The sequence below is a fragment of the Camelus bactrianus genome, chromosome 29, assembly GCF_048773025.1.
Source record: "Camelus bactrianus isolate YW-2024 breed Bactrian camel chromosome 29, ASM4877302v1, whole genome shotgun sequence".
Classification (NCBI taxonomy): domain Eukaryota; kingdom Metazoa; phylum Chordata; class Mammalia; order Artiodactyla; family Camelidae; genus Camelus; species Camelus bactrianus.
The window spans coordinates 7506899-7526173 of record NC_133567.1 but is presented as its reverse complement, the minus strand read 5'-3'; the positions used below and the strand labels follow the sequence as shown (position 1 = coordinate 7526173).

General features: G+C 43.7%; 1 protein-coding gene across 9 annotated transcripts in view; it reads left to right on the top strand.

Moving 5' to 3' along the window:
- Nucleotides 1–19275, top strand: part of ASPH (aspartate beta-hydroxylase) — a 160452-nt gene that overhangs the window by 138133 nt on the left and 3044 nt on the right. For 6 of the 9 annotated variants that reach the window (XM_074354914.1, XM_074354911.1, XM_074354917.1 and 3 more), the window contains 4 exons: nt 7131–7266; nt 12878–12969; nt 13338–13471; nt 15359–15444. In XM_074354914.1, the coding sequence (XP_074211015.1) occupies nt 7131–7266; nt 12878–12969; nt 13338–13471; nt 15359–15444 (448 nt within the window). Of the gene's footprint in view, nt 1–7130; nt 7267–12877; nt 12970–13337; nt 13472–13899; nt 15320–15358; nt 15445–19275 lie in introns of those variants that run through there. The other 3 variants (XM_074354912.1, XM_074354921.1, XM_074354913.1) reach the window with 2 other exon arrangements.

Here is a 19275-nt window from a genome sequence, read left to right as displayed (position 1 = left end):
AATTCCTAACCCTGCTAGTACCTCAGAATGTGCCTGGACTTTAAAGAGGTGGTTAAATTAAAACGAGTTCATTAGGGTGGCCCCTAATCCAGTATGACCCATGTCCTTATGAGAAAAGGAAATCTGGGCTTTTTAGTGACTGTGAAGCTGGGGAGACCCCAGCCGGGAAGAGGACATCAGATCTCATTGTCCTCCCAGCCCTTCAACTCTCCCCCGAAGCTCCCCAATAAAATGGTTTGATCCCCCCCATCAAGAAAAAAAAAGGAAATTTTAACACAGGGGTGTGTGCACACATGGAGAAAAGACCATGTGAGACCATGGAAGACGGCCACCCACACGCCAGGGAGAGAGGATCCAAAAGAAACCAGACCTGCTGCCACCTTGGTCTTGAACTTCCAGCCTCCAGAACTGGGACAATACATGCCCACTGTTTAAGGCGCCCAGTCTGTGGGATTTCACTGTGGCAGCCCTAGCAAACTAACCCTATCGGTGACTCCATAGCATCTGCAGCGTTCCCTAACTGCCTCAGCAAAAATGTGTCTCTGAACAGTCCTATTTCCCTCCACAGAAGAAAATATTTAAAGCTCAGTTAGATGAACTTTGTTTGACTAGGACAAAATTAAAATGATTGTCAAGCTTCAGGCATTGTAATCAGTTTTATCATTATCCGAGCACATCATGGACTCGGGGTACACCAGCCATGATGCAGGGAGAGAAGGAGAGTGTACAAGCCAAGAGGGGAAGAGAAACCAGCTGGCAGTAAGTCAATGTATGGCTTAGCAGAGTTTGGTTTAAAACGTAAAATATGCTGAGAATCATTTCTTCTCTCCCACTGCCACCTGTCTGTCATATGAAACAGCGTTACTCTGAGTTCGGCGACCTTTTGCAGACACATTTGAGGGAGTGGTAGAGGCTTTCACAGGCCAATAGGATGTTGTTTCTAAACTTCACTAAAAGGTTGGATTATATATTACAAGATCCTTCTAGTTTAAGAGAAAAGAAGCTAAGCAGTTGAAAGTAGTCAGCTGTTAGAAGTACAGAAAATATGAGTGAGGAAGGGTTAAGCAAAACTAGATACATACACTGAGCACCTCCCACATGAAAACAGCTGTCAGTGGCAGTAAAAGAATAAAAATGGTGTAAACCTACCAAAAAAACAAAAACAAAAGAAAACAGGAGGGAGACAGTGACAGATGGACAATGTCAGCATGGTTTCTGGAAATGGAGGAGAGAAATAGCTAACTTGGCAGATCCAAGAAAGCTGAGATTGAAGTAAGTAATTGCAGAAGGGCTTCCAAAGAGAAGGGATTTCAGGCGCCTGGTACTACAGCAACTAAAGAAATAATACGGCCTCAAAGAATAGGCCTAGCTATCGGGACATTTGAGGGTGCCCGAGAAAACATTGGCTTGACAATGGACCCATCAGTGAGGCTGTCAATCATAGGCCCTGCCCTTTCCCACAGAGTTTCCAATGACTAACTCAGTTCTGCAGGACTAATGGCCAAGCATCGCCACACATTGGAGACACCCTTCAACATGAAAGAAGATAAAACTAAAACAGAAAGAATTCTGTTGGTCAGGGGAAACAAAAGTTAAGGAGGAGATGCCAACTTAGTATTTCTAATACACTCAGGGCAATAAGAGAAGAGAGTGTATCCATCAAAAAAGAATGGGGAGCTATAAAAAGGAATAGTCCAAGACATAGGACTCTCAGAAATTTAAACATGTGATTTGCAGAGATAAGAATTTAATAGCAGTATTGGAAACTAAATCAAGGAGATCTTCCAGAAGGGAAAGCAAAGACAAAAATAGAAAATAGAAAAATTATGAAAATTAGAGTCTCAATTTAACATGTCTAATATATAAACAAAAGAAATTTCAGAAAGAGTAGGGGGAAAGATCGAGAGGAAATTATTAAAGAAATAATACTAGATAGTCTAGAACTGGAAATGTGAGTTTCCATACTGAGGAGACACTAGATGTTCAGCACTTACACTATGGCACATTTCCACGAGATTTCAGGAAACCAGAAGTAAAGAGATGATCTTAAAATTCTTGTCATTATCATCATAACTATACCTATGATCGCACAGTTACTTTTAGCACATTGATTTTCTTAGAGACTTTTGAGGAAAGGAATAGTATTTTAGCCTCTCTATAAATGAGGAATCTATGGCACAGAGTGGTTAAGTAACTTGCCCTACAACACACAGCTAGTAAATGACAGAGTCAGATTTCCAAACCAGGCAGTCTGGCTTCGTGTTTTACACTCCTAACCACTATACTGTACTGACTTTTATAAAGCTTCTGGTGGGAAAATTTTTTTAAAAAATCCAGTAGGTATCAAATTTCCCAACAGCAACACTAAACTTTGTAATGCATTGGATCAATGCTTTCAAAAGTCTACAGAGAAATTATTTACTACCTAGAATTCTGCACATAGTCAAGCCTTCAATCAAGTGTAAGAATAACTGCAGGTATTTTCAGAAATTCAATTTTACCCGTGGTGTGTCCTTTCTCAGGGACACAGATAATCCTCTATCTGGATTACAATCCAATAATTAGGGGGCCTGATACCGAGCAGAGGTCAAGAGAAGTTCCCTGGTGACAGCTGTCCAGCCAGTCCAGACAGCAGCCAGTTCAGAGCAAAGCAAGGTAGATAGCTACCAGAGGCTTACCTTCCAAAAAGAGAGAGAAAGAAAGAAAGTAGTGGCTTATATGTTTTTGGCAAAGGGTAGAATAGTACCAAGAGATTTTACAGCACTCGCTCAGCACTGTGAAGAGAGATAGTTATTACTGTTTTAGTTTAGGGCATTAGAAAATGAAGCCAAAGAAAAGGGAGCAGAATTTTTAAAATGTCACATGTGAAATGAAGTGTACTTGTCACAACTCAATAAAACCCAAATATGAGTTTACCCGGATGGAGGAAAAAATTGTGAAATGAGCTGAATGGCTAGATGGAGAAGAAGGAAAAGAAAACATTAAATTATTAACTTTGTTACCTTGCCTCATAGAAAATTAGTGATAAAGTCTAGAATGAGTAAATCAAGAAATAGTAGTATAAACATATTATTTAGAGGTAAGCAGGTGTAGATGAGAATAAATACTTAAAGGAATTAACTGGGGGTTGGACTCAGGACTGGGGAAAACTTGAGTAAGAGACTGCTGCTTTCATTAGAAGACTTGTAGTCATATTTGATGTTCAAAAAAATGTGTATTTCTTAATTGAATGAAAATAGTAAGGGGAAGGGTTAAGAATTAGCTTGGCTTGAGTTTGTGCATCTAAAGGCTTTCTGCAAGAAATCAGTCTTAGGAGAAGACTTTAAAAATAGGACTTAATCTAATTTGATGTTGAAGAGAAAGTGTGCCCTCTGAGTGGGGTGAGCAGAGCATCTGGGAAGGAAGGAAACGCGTTTCCCTCTGCGCCACCTTGCTCCTTTCGGGCACCAGTCTGTCATTCGGCACCTCTGTGTCTTGTATAACAAGGGCAAACAGGAAAGTTGTCTTTAAAAAAAAAACTCATCAGTGCACAAGGCAAAGTCCTTCAGCAATGCTTCCCTGGGGGACCCTGGGGAGACGAGGTGGGAGGGGACGGGAATGACCCTTCACATCTAAAAGACAGCCCGCGCTTATGGAAAATTTTAAAATTTTATTTAGTGATGCAATCACTTTAATGTGTTCCCTCGGGCTTAGTGCCCTATTTTAGGAACAGAAGATCAGCTCTTTCTAAAGATGCCCCTGAAATCAGCTTTCAAGAGAAATGAAAAAGGCTGCCGTAAGAGGCACTGATAACCTCATTCGAAAAGTGATTTTATACGTTAGAGAGGCAGTTCTCCCGTCTGTGTGGCAGTTTGACAAGAATGGAGCAGATTTATCTAGCCCCTTGAAAAAGCTACGATAGCTATGGGGGGTGGTAGCGATTTAGGTGCATTTGAGAAGATATGACTCTCTGGGGTGTGGTTTGGGGTTTTTTTGTTTTTGTTTTTCCATGTAATCTTGGATTCTTGAGAAAACCACGGTATTCTCTCACTCCAGGAAACTGAGTGAGGGCTTTGCGTATCTCTGAATTGGAATTCAGTCTTTGACTTGCTGTTTATGAATTACCTTCTTGGGATGAAATAATACTGAAATTGTTACTGAACCAGGTTAGTTTGCCCTTTGTGCAGCAAGCCAAAATGCTGAGACATTGAGATTTGCAGCAAAAAAGGGGGGGGGGGTATGTGTTATTCACCAGGCAAAGATGGGAGAACCAGTCTCAGATCCACCTCCCCAAAGGCGAGGGGCTTGAGATAATTGTGGGATAAAGATTCCTGGGAGTGGAGAAACGTGATTGGACATAGGGAAAAGTTGAGATAATCCGTGTTCTGTGCAGGCGTATCTGATTGAGTTATGTGCTACTTCATGGAATATTTGTCTAAAGATGGAGGCACTAAGCATGATCCGAGGGTAGAATTTTGGACCATCCGATGCCAAAAGGTCATTTATCCGCCACCTACGCAGGCCCAGTGTTAAGGCTGGTGGTCCCAACCACCTTTGGCCGCTTGACCTTGCACTAGACACAGTTGACTCCAAGTTCTTGGAAAACAGCTCAGGCAAACATCTTATTGTTTAGGCTGCATGAAGCTCGGAGGGTGTGCAATTTGCAGCAAAGTAATTACGGCAAGCTTGCTCAGTGCAGGCGGGCTGCAAGCACAGGGGTTATAGCAAGCTATAAGACCAGCTCAGGAATTCCTGTTAGTCACCAGTGTCTGCTACCCCTGTGGGGCTCAGTTTCAGGGTGTTTTTTTTTTAACTCTATAGGACACAGTTTCAAGATTATCTGTGGACAGATGACCACCAGCGTAGAGCAGAGTGATGACAGGAGCGGCTCTACATGTTGACACAAGTCAATAGCTTTCATAGAAATAGAAATATAAAGCCAGGCATTGGCGCTGCTACTGTGGAAAACAATATGGAGGGTCCTCAAAAAAGGAAAAACAGAACTACCATATGACCTGGCAATCCCATTGCTGGGTCTAATATCCAAAGAAATGCAAATAAGAGTCAAAATAAAATATTGAAGAGATAGCTGCACTTTCATGTTCATTGTGCCATTATTCACAATAGCCAAGCTATGGAAACAACCTAAGTGTCCATCACTTAGGATGAGTGGATAAAGAAGATGCAAGATACAGACATGTGTGCAGACACAGTGGAATACTATATAGCCATGAAAGGGGGATTCTGCCATTTGCATCATGGATGGACCTTGAGGGCCTTATGCCAAGTGAGAGAAGCCAGACAGAAAGACGAATACTGTATGGTATTACTTACATGTGGAATCTAAATTAGGAAAAGCAAAAGTGAAACTCATAGAATCTGAGAGTATAAAAGTGGTTGCCAGGGGCCGGGTTGGTGAAGGAAATAGGGAGAGGTCAGTAAAGAGAACAGACTTTCAGCTATAAGATGAATAGGGTCTGAGGATCTAACCAATAACACGATGATGGTTTTTGATAACATTAGTATAAAATTGAAATTGGCTCAGAGAATAGAATTTAATTGTCTTCACCCAACCCCCAAAATAAATTAATTAAACATATGAGATGATAAATGTGTTAATCAAATGAGGGATTACTTTCACAAGGTATATGTATGTCAAATTACCATGATATACATACACTTTCAATATCTTACATTCTTATATGTTAATTATGACTCAGAGCTGAAATTTAAAAAAAAAAAAAGAAGCCAATAGACTCAAAGAAATAAGGGAGAAATAGAAGTATCAAATCAATATCTAATCTTCAAATCTATCTCTTGCCCTCAAATATTTGAATATACCTAATGTGGTCACACAATGTAAAAAATGTGCTCCCTGGATTTGGCTGAATTTGGCACCACGTGTCCACACAAATCTCTGAGGGCAAAGTCCTCTGTCTGGGCTGTCTGCCCAGCTTCTTATTGTTTTTCCCACACTGAATCATGAATTCATGAAGTGTGAGTTGATAAAAACACTGTACGTTATCCTGTGCTCTGCTCTACCCAGTGATCGGTCATCCAGCCTTCCCTTGAATAATTCAAAAGATTTATAAGGCGACTCAATCCATTTTCAGAGCGCACTGATCGTGGCTTCCCGCTTTCTGTATGTCAGAGTCTTCCTGTTTGTAAGCAGCTTTACTTCCATGCTCTTGAGCCCTGATTCTGGTCGACCTCAGCAGTAGTGTGCCTCCCTGTCCGCCTACCCACAGGCTCCACTACCACTTCTCATTTCACGTAGAAATGTTTGAAATTATTAACGTTTCAGAATCCTGGTTTATCTGTACAACCTAGCCTCTTGCACACAGTAGGGAAGCAGTTTTTATTCTTTTCTCCTGATGGTAGTTCCTCTGAGGTGGCCACTCAGGGTGCTTGCCCTGGCCTGCTGACCCCACTGCCCCCCCCCCCCCCCACTGGTAATCAGCATCACAGTGTAGCGAGGATTCCCGGAGGGGAGCCTGTCTCTCTTCTTCCGGCGGCCGGACCCTTTCTGACGCAACCTAACGCGCTCTCGTAAGTCAGAAGTCAAGGGAATATTTTTGTTTGGCTGAGTTCTAAACACAAGGGCATTTATTTGCTTTGTTTTGCTATTAATTTTATAATACATCACATGCTCCAGTGGACATTTTCCAATGTTCTTGAATTAATATTTACCATGTTGAATGGCATCTTTATGAGGACCTCTACTGAGAGGTGGGATTACGTCTGTGATTTGCTTTCCAGTTTGGTTGCTCGGGTGTCAACACAGGGTCGTGATGTGATCTGATCAACAATCTCACTCCTCTTGTTAGGTTGCAGTCTTTAAAAAGGAAAAAAAAAAAAACCTTTAGGCCAACCTAAAAACAAATTATAGAGGAAATTACTCTCTGAGGTTCCTAGAAATTATTGAAATGTTTATGCTGCAAAGGCATTGGGTTCTGAAAAATAATATTAGGTGGGTTTCTTTTTTACAGCCTTGACAAGCGGCCCTAGAGGAAATTGAAATAAGCAATCTAGATGAGAGGGAAAATGTCATTACTTATTAATCAGGCAAACAAACAAAAAGCTGAATGTCATTATAAGGTGTCTTAACCAGGCATATTTTCAGTCCAGTAAAACCAGAATCTTCCCTCTAGTCCTTAGAAAGAAACTGGAAGTTAATCCGAGATGAAGGCCTTGCAGTGATGGATAAAGCCCAGGGCCTCTTCCTGCCGGAAGATGAGAACCTGAGGGAGAAGGGCGACTGGAGCCAGTTCACACTGTGGCAGCAAGGTGAGCCCCTGACTTCTGGATCCTTCCCCGCAACCTGGTGGGAAGGGGGCACTTCCGGCGATATTTCCCAGAGCCGGGACTCCCCGGCTTAGAGGAAGCTGCCGGGATACCCAGCTGATCAAAATCCCTTCATTACTTTTAAAAACTACATGTGAACACTCATTTGTGTGTGTGTGTGTGTGTGTGTGCATGTAAATATACATGTGTATGTGTGCATATGCACGTGTGTATTTGGATAAATATTCAGAGATTGTATTTTGATTTTCCCGGTCTTTGCTGTTAAATGGTACATTACAAAGAGTAACCCCACTGTACAGGCATAACTGAAGTCCACCATGAGCTCATCAGTGCCCTAGAGAGGGGCTTCCCTGGCACCTCCTTTGCTTCTGCACAGGAGACGATGTTGCACGCAAAATGGTGTCACCACGGGCAAGCGCCGTTGGGGGTGTTGATGGCACACCAGGGTGATGAGCCCATAAGAACGAATGTCTGAGCTCATCAAGAACAGGAAGTGGTTCACCATCAACCTAATACTCCCTGAGCTGAACGCAGGTCCAGGCACACAGTCAGGGCTCCAGGGTGTGCGTTCAGTGAGTCAGTATATCAGTCTCTCCTCAAAATGTGAAGCATTGACTCTTACCTTTAAAGCTCTTTGCAAGTCTCTTCTTGAAAATTCGAGTTAACTTGGGTTAACAACAACTGTACAAAAGTAAATCCATTTTGAGGACTAAACAGCACGTGTCTCACGTCTTTAGCTGCAGAAAGTAAATCAAGAGAATGATACGCAGTGGGTTTGTATTAAAGGACAAATAAGCCCATCGTTTAGCTCAGTCTGCTTCCAGAATACTCAGATTTACACAGCGGAGAAAGAAGGACGACTTCAGTAATATCTTCAAGGCAGCATCCATCGGAAGAGAGATCACGTGATTTCAAGTGACTGTCAGCTTTTTGCCAATGAGGTCTTTTTAAATAGGGCTTTAGAAAGGTCAATATGTGAACAACATGCTAATTTCATCTATTGGCATCTCACTCAGTGAGTCAGTTGTGTTGGCCTTGAGCACTCACCAGCTCACCGGATGCCTCGGTTCCGTCGACATCCTTATGCTTTGTAGATGCTGTTGGGCTTCCAAGAATAAGGCTTCAGAATAGTATCCATCCTGGCAGTAATTTCCAGAAACCATAGTCTCTGCTAAGAACATGTGCTTTAATAAGGTTGCAATATGCAAAGCATCATAGGGCGTATAGAAATATTAAGCAAGAAAGGAAGTAAATAACGGAGACTGATTGGAGGCAACGTTTTGACTTTTAAGTTTTGGGGTTTTTTTTAATTTTAACTGTAGCAAAATACACATATGTTAAAATTTACCACTTCAGTTATTTTTACATATACATTCAGCAGAGGCAGTTAAATCCATATATTCGTGCAACCAATCTCTAGAGATGTTTCATCTCGAAAAACTCAAACTCGATACCCAGTAACAACAGTCCCCATTGCCCCTCCCCCAGCCCTTGGCAACCACCGTGGTACTTCCTGTTGCTATTAAACTGACTACTTTAGACACTCGTATAAGTGGAATCACCCAGTGTGTGTTGACTTGTAAAATCATGTATTTTGATTATACCTGATTTTCCATAGTCATTTCTTGCAATATTTTTTACTTTCTTGGTATCTTTGTTAAATCCTTCTTCCCACTGAGTGGAATTTGTTATGTTCTTTTTTTTTTTTTTCTGAAGTTTGACAGTGATCAATTATGTTCTTTAAAAGAACTCAAATTACATCTCACCTTATTATGATTATGTTTTTCTAATTCCTGCTTTTATATTTTTCTTCCTCCTCTGGTTCTTTTGGCTGGTTGTTAATTTTTTTTCCTCTTTTAAACTTTTCAATTAGAACATCTTAGTAAATTTATTTTCATTATTTCTTCTTCAGTAATAAACGCATTTAAGGCTATGAACTGACCTCCGGATACAGATTTGGATGCTTTCCTTAAGCTGTAACGTGTATTTTCACTGGCACTATTTCCCAAAAAAGATTGCATTTCTATCTTGATTTCCATTTTTATTCAAAATAATTTAGAAGTGTGTGTGTAGGGGGGTATTTTAAGTATGTGTTTTCCAATCTTTTGTAGTTAATTAAGTAGAAATTAATTTCTAGTTTTATTTTATAATCATAAGATAATGTAACTCCCTTAGTTTCTCTTTTGGGAAGTTTTATTAAGACTCTTTGTAGACTTTTGTTTGTACTTCCAGGGGAACAGAGGGAATCCAGTTAACTATTTTCTGGAGGCAAATTAACAGCTTAAAGAATTCTGAAGGCCGCTGGTATCATAGCTCCCGTGGAAGCAAGATGGAATCCCTGAAGGCAGATGCCCTCTTGGGCGCCGCGACCTGGAGACAGAGGAGAGGGAATCCTGAGGCAGGAGGGGTCGGGGACGATGTGGGAAGGAGGGCAGCAGGCCACACTGAGAGCGCAGATCCAGACAAGAACCTCTTGAGTGTCTGACTTAGCGAAGACTTAGAGGTTGTCTAGTCTGGTGAGGAAAGGATGCTGCTGGATATGGAAAGGCCTTGAAACTGTGACTGCAAGCTTCATTTTTATCCAAAGGGAAGTTGGAATCATGGAACGTCTCTAAGGAGCCCAGTCAGTTCTGAAGTATATTTATTCCTTTTTAAATAATCAACTTTTTTAAGTTGGAGAAAAAAGAATCAACAGATATACATACTGATTTTTCCCCACAGATGTTTTCAAGTTGCTATGTGAATGCTACAGAACATCTGTTTTTCCCAAGTTTGTTTATTGTCACTAACAACAAACGCTAAAATACACAACAAACATGCCACACGTGAGCAGTCATTCTTTCTTCCAGAGACCGTGGGAGATGTGCTAGCTGATCCCAGTAGCCTTTTTGGATGAGCTCAACCTCTGAATCCTTCTCAACACAGTATTCCGATCAACTGATCAGAGTTGTCATGCAAGACAAACCTATTGTCATCCTAGCAGTAAAGCCTTGAAATTTAAGAAAGATACAACCCAGGACCTTTAAAACATCCCAGCTCCATGGCTACCCCTCAGAAAGTGCATTCACGTGCAAATGAAATACTCAATTGAGTCTTTCAGACCTGCGTTGGCAGTTAGATCTCTTTCTAGGGCCATTTCTCCAAAGAAACAAAGTTTATCACTTCTCAAAAGTTACTTTAAACTTTGTAAGAAATTAAAAAAAAAATAACAAAACCACATTGAGTTCAGCTGCTGGACAGCTGAATGGTTTGTTCTGCACAGCTGTGTTCAAATCCAAGCTGCAACAAAAAGGTAAATCATGCTTTAAAGCATAGCCTTTGGAGACCAGCAGTCCTGGGCTGGAGTCCTTGCTGCACCACCTGTTGGCATGTGATGTGGGCATGTTCCTGAATCTCTGAGCCTCAGATTCCTTGTCTGGAAAATGACGATGATCATAGAGCCCCAAATATGATGTTACTCGGGCCAGTGAGCAAAGGTCTGACATACAGATAAATGATTGTGATTCTGGTTTTTTATTACATCATAATCATACATTATGTAATAATAACAGTAATGGAGGTGGTCTTAGGTCTCAGTTAAGAACAGGGCTCTGGGTCCAATTCCTCCTCTTCCACTTACCGTGTGACCTCACGGTGCCTTGGTTCCTCTTCTATAAAATTTGATTCCAGTAGCACCTCCCTCACCAGGGGTCGTGGGCATCCGATGAGTGGTCTCTGGCCCACGCTGAGCACCGCGGAAGTGTGGTTGCGTTCCTAAACCCTCCCTATCGTGTGTGAGTCGTTAAAATCATCAAGGGCAATCCACGAAGGTCGAGCAGCTACCAGACAGTTCCTCCCCTTACCGGGAACCTGTGTACAGGCTAGAAAAGACTTACGTCTAAACAGCTAGAGGTGCTCTCCAGTCCAGTCCGGACCGAGTGGCAATCCTAGTGACCCAGTCCGTTAGGCTCCCCGTTTATTACCGAGCATTCATGTAAGACACACGTGTTTTCCAAGTGGCACATGTTCAGACCTCCCCGCTGTGCCCGTGGGACGTCCAGACACCTCTGGTTGCTCCTCAAGGCACCAGGCTTGACTTAACTGCTGCCTGAACAGCGCAGAACCCAGAATTGAGACATCTGCTACATCCCCCCAATCCTGCGTGTGGGAAGGCATGGAAAGCTAGGATTTAAAAACTCTTTATGAGGCTTATGCAGGAATCTGTTTCTTCAAACTGACATTTATCATTAAACTCATTTGGGGTGTTCAATTAATAACTGAAAACACCAACTCACATTTTACTCAAGAGGCAGAAGAAAACTAATGTAGACTTCAAAGTTGTTTTCTAAAATATTGAGGCCCATTTGACTGAGGAGAATGCCTTTCAGATGCATTCCTTATAACTCACATTTGTTCTCAGTATATGATTATCTTAGGACACAATTAACATTAATTAAATAAAATTAACCTCAGCTTTCGATGTATCAGTCCCTTATAGGAATCCTGAATAGGGAATTAAAATGTCTGTGTCAAAAAAATCCATTGTTTTGCTCTTCCATGAAAGCAATGATTGCTGGGTGTTCCTGAGCACATCTTCCCTAAGAAATGGTGATTTTGTGCATAATGGTGAAGAAATTTGTATAGTCCAGGGTACTTAAGACTATTCCCCAAATCTGTGTACCTGACACAGTCTTACAGAGACCACCGTGTCTGAGACCTCCTCCCCTCTTCATTTAAATCCTATTCTTTATCAACATGTAAAGGATGAGCTCCACGTTGAAAAATACATTAAATTTCAATGAGAAAATAATGTTTAGGTTATTAGAATATAGTCCTAGAAATGCACTTTTAGGTTAGAAATAGAACATAAGCTGTTTTCCTCCCTTGAGGGTGTATTAGCTTACTGTGGCTGCTGTAACAAATTGCCATAAATTTAGTGGCTTAAAATAACTCAGATGTAGTACTTTTATAGTTCTGGAGGTCAGAAGTGGGTCTCACTGGGCTAAAATCAAAGTTTCATCAGGGCTGCATTCCTTCCAGAGGCTCTAACTTCCAGAGACAGCCCACATTCCTTGGCTGAGTTCCCCCTCCGTCTTCAGAGCCAGCAATGGCCGATCAAGTCTTTCTCACTCTGGCACTGACCCTCCTGCCTCCCTCTTCTGCAATGAGACCCTGTGATCACACTGGGCACATCCAGTTAATCCACGATAACCCCCCTATTTATAGGTCAGCTGGTTAGTAATCTCATTGTCATCTGCCACCTTAATTTCCTGTTGCCATGTAACATACCATATCCACGGGTTCCTGGGCTGAGGATGTGGACATCTTTGGGAGGGGCCATTATTCTGCCTGCCACAGGGCGGAAAATAAGTATTCAACACATGCCTTGTCCGTTAGACTTCCTAAGTCAAACAGTCCAGCGCTGAGAGGAGGATTCTGGTCCTTGCTCTGCCAGTCACTGTCTAGTGGAGCAAAACACTGTCTTCTTGTGTTTACTCAGCTTCTCATTCTTACAGGGAGGGGGACAATCTAGATCATACGTGGTCAAAATGGGATGAGTTGAAGCTTTATTGTGATTTGTTTCTAACAATGGTTTTATCATTTATTGTTCTAGGAAGAAAAAATGAGAATGCCTGTAAAGGAGCACCTAAAACCTGTTCTTTACTCGATAAATTCCCCGAGACAACAGGATGCAGAAGGGGACAGGTACCCAGAATGATTTCAGGGCTGGGAAGAACCGCTATTAGGAATGAAGGAATGCTGACATTTACAAAGAAACAGTTATTTCCTTTGACCCACTGAATGCCTCTTTATTTGCTCAATTTCTACTGACACATCATTTCATGCCCTTGACGTCAGGACTGAGGGTGGAAAATGTTCGATGTCTATAGCTTTGTGGAAAATGGGAGTCATTACTTTAAGTTCCTTCACAAAGAAATAAGATGAGAATATAAATTCTGAGTGCTCCAAAGGCTCTAATCTAAACTGACAGTCATTTTGTGCTGTCACGTTATTTTAGCACATCTCCCACACCTGGATAAATGGATGAACAGTGTGGTATATTTTCTGTGCAGATCAAATATTCCGTCATGCACCCAGGAACCCACGTGTGGCCGCACACGGGACCCACAAACTGCAGGCTCCGAATGCACCTCGGCTTGGTGATTCCCAAGGAAGGCTGCAAGATCCGATGCGCCAACGAGACCAGGTATGTTTCCTCCCATTGTTTTCTGTCCTACTCAACACCTCGGAGGGCGGATGCTCGTTAAAACAAAGCAGTGTTCTGTTGGATTGTTTTACTTCCTTTGTAACTGAAGGAGACTGGGGTGCGTGGTGTTAATCTGAACCCCTTAGTCTCTGTCCCACCTCTGTGCTCTCTGTTGGTCTGAAGATACTCCCCAATTCCAGGGCTGCCCTCCTTCCTCATTTCTCCCCAGAGCACGCTCGTCTGGTCTATGAGCCTTCTGGCTTCTTTTTCTAGAGGGACAGACTTGCATTCAGGGCCAGCTAATTTGTACTGAGCCCTACACATAGGACCCGTTGTGTTTATTGCCTTCCAACTTGATTTGTTCATCAACGCAAAGAGTCTTTCTTCCTGAAGAAAACACCGGGTGACTTTTATACGTGTTGATCTAGAGAGACGGCGTGGCGCTGTGGACGCGGCTGCCTCTTTCTAATCCCAGCTCTGCCAGCTAACCCTGTGCACCCTTGGCCAGTGACTTAATCCCCTGGAGCCTCAGCCTCCTTACTTATAAAACCGGCAGTGATGCTGTCTGCTTTGCAGGGCTGTTGTATGGATTAAATGAAATAAAGCGTACAAGATACTCAGCCCCGGTTCTGGCGTGAGCGGGGACACGGTGACTGCTAGGGCCCCTTCCTCCCGTGCCTCTTCCAGCCCTCACCCTGTCACGCCCTTCACCTGGAACGCCCCTCTTTTCACGCTTCCACAATAAACATATGACTAAGATCCAACTTCGTTTCTTGAGAAGGAACCTCTCTTTTGACTTAGAATGTATACAGTGTATATTCTCAGTGACACTGTTCTTTATCTTCCATTGCTTTTTATTAGTATATATTAGTCTAATCTCTGTGCCTGAGCTGTAAGCGCCTGGAAAGCAGAAACCAAGCTGCTGTCTTCTGCATCTCTCACAGTCCTTAGTAGAGGTTTGATGGAGGGGGTGTTCAGGAGGGTACAGCGTCACTCATGTGGTTGCTAGCAGACACCTGCCTGCCCTGGGTGTGGTGCAGCAGCGCAGAGCGCTGTGGGACATTCCGAGCTGACCCACCTGGGGGCCTTTCCCTGCCAGCGGTGTCTAGTCAGGGGGAGAACGCAGCTGGAAAGTCGCGAGTCAGAGGGGCACAGGGAAGAATGCTGCAGGTGAGTCACTGGGCAGGCAGCTCGTTTACCCCTGAGATCTGGGGACCGTGACAGCGGTGGCTTTCAAAGACAAGGAAGGACTTGGACATTAAGAGCCAGGAGAGCGGGGCCTTCCAGGCTGAAAGGACAGCGCCTGCAGAGGCCCGGCTGACCGGCCGTGCACGAGGGCTGCTGAGTGAGTTCAGCGGCTGAGAGTGGGGGATCCCATTCAGAGGTGAACAGAAGCGCGCTGAAGGTTCCGAGAGTTTATCTGCGCGTATACAGATCGAGTCAGGCAGCGCCCAACCGAAGGTGGTCAGGAGGGCTCTGCCGCCAGGAGCTGGGGACCAGGTTTTCCTAGAGAAGAAGCTGAAGCAAAAACAAAGAAATTATTTGACTGGCAACAGCGGAAGCGCTGCCTTGTTTGGGGAAGCCTGCGTGGCTGTTGGTGATGGGGGGCTCGCAAGTCTCACCTTCTCAGATTCCAGCTGGGCTCGTGCTGGTTTCGGTTTGCTCACGTAGGCATTAGAGCCACCTCCATCTCAGTGCCTCCTTGTTTAATTACTTTAACAGCACGTAGAGAATGAGGTTGGAAAGAGCAGGTGGATTGGAAACTAGATCACAGAAGGCTTTGAGTACCAGACTAGTGGAACCAGACATTGGTAGGAAGGTGTTCAGAATCCATGGGTGAGCCCTCTGGGGACTTGGGGAGAGCAGTTAACAGACTTGTCGCCGCAGCCCACCCAGAAGAGCTGGAATTGGGATCCTGGCAAGAAAGGGAGAGTCAAGAGCAGATGCAGGAGATGCAATGAAGTTTGACTCAGGTGAGTCGAGTGTTGGGGGGAAGGGAGGGGAGTCCATTTTGGTCAGTTCGTGGGTGGTTAGCAAACATTGAGAACTTGGGAGGTGTGAGGCAGGTTAGGCGAACAGGTAATGAGTCCAGTGTTCATATACTTAAGCAATTTGGTGAATTAAAAACACCAGTCAAGTTTCTTTGCTCCTGTGTTAGCATGCTGTGTCTATGGCTGTCCAGACGCACAGAGCTAAGTCTACTTCCCGACAAGGAATGGTAGTTCCCACATTGAAAATAGACTGTGTACAAACATTTGTTCGTTGAACTGCAGGTTGGGAATTTGGACAGTTGGGATCCATGTTCCTGTAGTAATAATAAATGGCGTGGCGGTTCCTGGGCCAGCCCCTAAAAGCCTCTTAGCTCACGGTCTTTGTTCATAGGGCTCTAGCACCAGTGGCTGTTTACAATAATGCTTCTATGGGAAAATGTTTTCGCTTCAGATTTGAACATGATGTGTCTTCATAAAAGCAAATTAAGAGCACTGAAGTCCTATGAACTACCTGGATTCAAATCCTGGCTTCCCCTCTTATGAAGTGTAACTTTAGACAACTTGCATGGCCTCGCTGAGCCTCAGTTTCCTCATCTGTAAAACGGAAAGAATGAAAGAATGTCTTGGTGTGGTTTTGCGTATCAAAGTAACCCATATAAGTGCGCTCAGAACTGTGTCTCCAGGGTCATACACGGTAAATGTGCTCAGTACTTTTGAGCTTTCCTTGGGCTCTCCTCTGATTGCTGCAGAAATGGGGACTTCTGCCCCTTACTTTCCAGAAAGTGAGACCAAGCACGCCTGTACCTGTGAATGTGGTCCCTGTAGCCTGCAGTGTGCACTCTGGTGGGGATGGGGGTGGGGGCTTGCAGGAGCTAGGAGGGAGGAGGGGGATGGGAGGTCGAGGATGTGCGGGGCCAGGGCTGGGGATGTGATAGGCCTGAAGCTGGGAGGGGTGCCGGGGAAGGAAGGCAGAGCAGGGACAGGGGCTGGCCGCCCTGCTCCAGTCCTCCTTTTGTCCCCATGCCCCTCCCCCTGGGACTAGAGATCCCGGAGAAGGGGGCAGGGACATCCCATCTCTGTGGCCACGGGAGTTCTCCTCTCACTCTTCCCTTTCTTTGTCCCCCACTTTTAGGCTTTCTTAGCTATCTTACAGAGCCCTCTGCTACTAGGTGAGCTGGGACATGAAGAGGGGAAGTCAGAAGGGACAGAGAGAGTCAGCACAGGGGGTGGGCAGCAGGGCTGAATCCCCAGGCCCACTTGGAGGGGAGGGAGCCCTGCGGCAGCCTGGCTGGAACTGCTTTCCCCATGAGGGGCTGTGAGATATACTCGGGGTGCGCAGGTGCAGAACCTGTCAGGAAAAGAGATTCTTTATGAAGCTAGCCACCATCTGTTACTGAAATTATTATTTTGACATTAAATGAAATAGCAAATACCATACCCATTTCTCAGATGACAGTTTGAGAAGTATATCCTATGAAATATAATAGGAAAACTGAGGTAGTGAACAGGTTGGCTCAGAGAATTAAGAGAATTTCGGTGCTGAAAGGAGCCCTGGAGGCCACCTTGTCCACCTCCGTCGTTGCACAGATGGGGACACTGAGGCCCCCAAGTGAAGTGCTTTGTCACAGACACGTGGCTAGTTAGCAACAGTCAGAACAAGAACGCAGATGTCCTAGCTTCCAGAAAAAATGTTTGTCCCTGTAGATAGATAGACAGACAGACAGGGAAACTATGTGTGTGTATATTTCTGTCTGTATTATTAGGAGGAGAGAGAGAAGAGACGTGGCAATGATGCAGTTTTGCATTTCAATTCCAGTGTGTGCAGGGTTTCCAGTGCAGTCAGCACTGAGGGCTTTCTGCAGGTCAGAATTACGAAGAGCTGTATTACAGTAGCCTTATTCCTGAGCCCTTTGACCCTCTTCTCCATTCCGCTCAGCCTTCCGGGCCACCTCAGCATAGCAGCTACAGATACTAAGAATGTTCCCCAGTACCGTGATCTTGAGCTAAAGGTTCAGGCTGTAACGAAGCCAGCCTCGTTCCTTTCTGCTTCCTCCACAGAATCGCGATGTCCGTGCAGGCATCTGAACTAACCCCCCTGTGATTGCTTTGCTAGAAAATTACAACCATGTCATTTGCTGCCTCAGGACATTTAGCAGCGATCCCCGAGACGTGATCTGTAACATTTTTAGGTGGAAGACTCTCTGGGCACCTATATTGTTGTTTAACGTTATTAATGTTGATAGCAATTCTGTGACAAAATTATGGCTATTAGGCCTGAGCTGCAACCACTACCCCATCATCATTAATTATAATAATTTGAGAAATTGAGGAATTACACAATATTGGTGAATCGTGTGACCAGATATTTGTTATTTTAAGTATTTGGAAGTTTTATTGTCATATTCGTTAGTATGTCTGGGACAAATTGGCCTCCCACCTCACGGCCCCCCGACCCAGGATGTTTGGCAATGACTAGAGACATTTTTGATTGTCACAGCCGGTGGGGAAGCGCTCCTAGCATCCAGCGGGTGGAGGCCAGAGATCTGCTAACGTCTTACAGAGCACAGGACAGCCCCCACAACAGAGGATCATCTGGCAAAAATGTCAATAGTGCCAGGGTTGAAAAACTGTGCAGTATGTAATATTACCTAATTTAATATTGATCAATCACCTAGTAATGAACATAAAAGACAAATAATTTCCCCAAGGAGATCTTCCTTATAATGATGCAAGTAACTTGAAATCAAGCTAGAATTTTCCCTCCTATAATTTTAATTATTTGCTAATCCAGGATATAAATTTTGAAATGCTTGAGAGGAATTTTAATATCTAGAGAAAATTTCCTAGTAAAAATTTCATTTTAAAAGCATAGCTTAGCATTTAAGGTATTAGCAGTTAATACCTATTTGAAAAGGAAGAAAACGTTAGCATAGCTAATAAATTTTCTTTGGGTTTGGAAGGCATCACATGATTGCCGCCTGCATAGTTCTCTCTTGACTGCTTGATTTAGACTAGCACCATATTTAGATCTTAGCTCCTACACAGATACCTTACAAAGTAGTGCTGTCAGCATTGATTTAAAATATTCCACGGATAACCCACTTGTGTAGCTGGTAACATCAGAAATATAAACAATCTGCCTTTCCCTAAAATGGAACTTTAACAAATAGAATGGGTTGAAAAGAGAATCATTTGCTGTTGCACAGACATCCCCAGGTGTCCTGCAGGGTGTGGAGATGCCTTAGAGCCAGTCGCTGTCTGTAGGTCCATGCTCGTCCCTGAAACTCAGGGAGGATACCCGGGAGCCATTGACTGGGAGGTCGCCTTGGGAATGAGCCGCTGGGGCACACGGTTGAGTGCCTGCCCATCTAACAAGCCTTGCCTACAGCTGTACCAAGTATAAGTTTGCCCTTCAAATCTGTGCTATTAGAAGTCAGCATACTGGCTCCCTTTTTGGAGGAAGTGACTGGAAGGGGTCTGAGGTGCTAGTCAGGTCCTAGTTCTTGATCTGGACGCTAGAACCCTGTGTGTTCTCAGCTTGTGAAAGTTTGTCCGGATTAGGATGTGCCGCTTTTCTGTACTTCGTATTTCTACAGAATGTTTAGAAAAAAAGAAAAAGGCAATATTGTGGATCCACTGAAGGCTTTTTCCAACCACGGAATGATATGATTAGTGCTGTGGTTTGGAAAGATCCATCCACTTGGCTATTTATAAAAACATCTAGGAAAGCCTTTCTACAATTTCAAAAAAAAAAAAGGGGGGGGGATACATTTGCCCTTAACACCTGCCCTTTTGTACACTTCCAGTACTGAG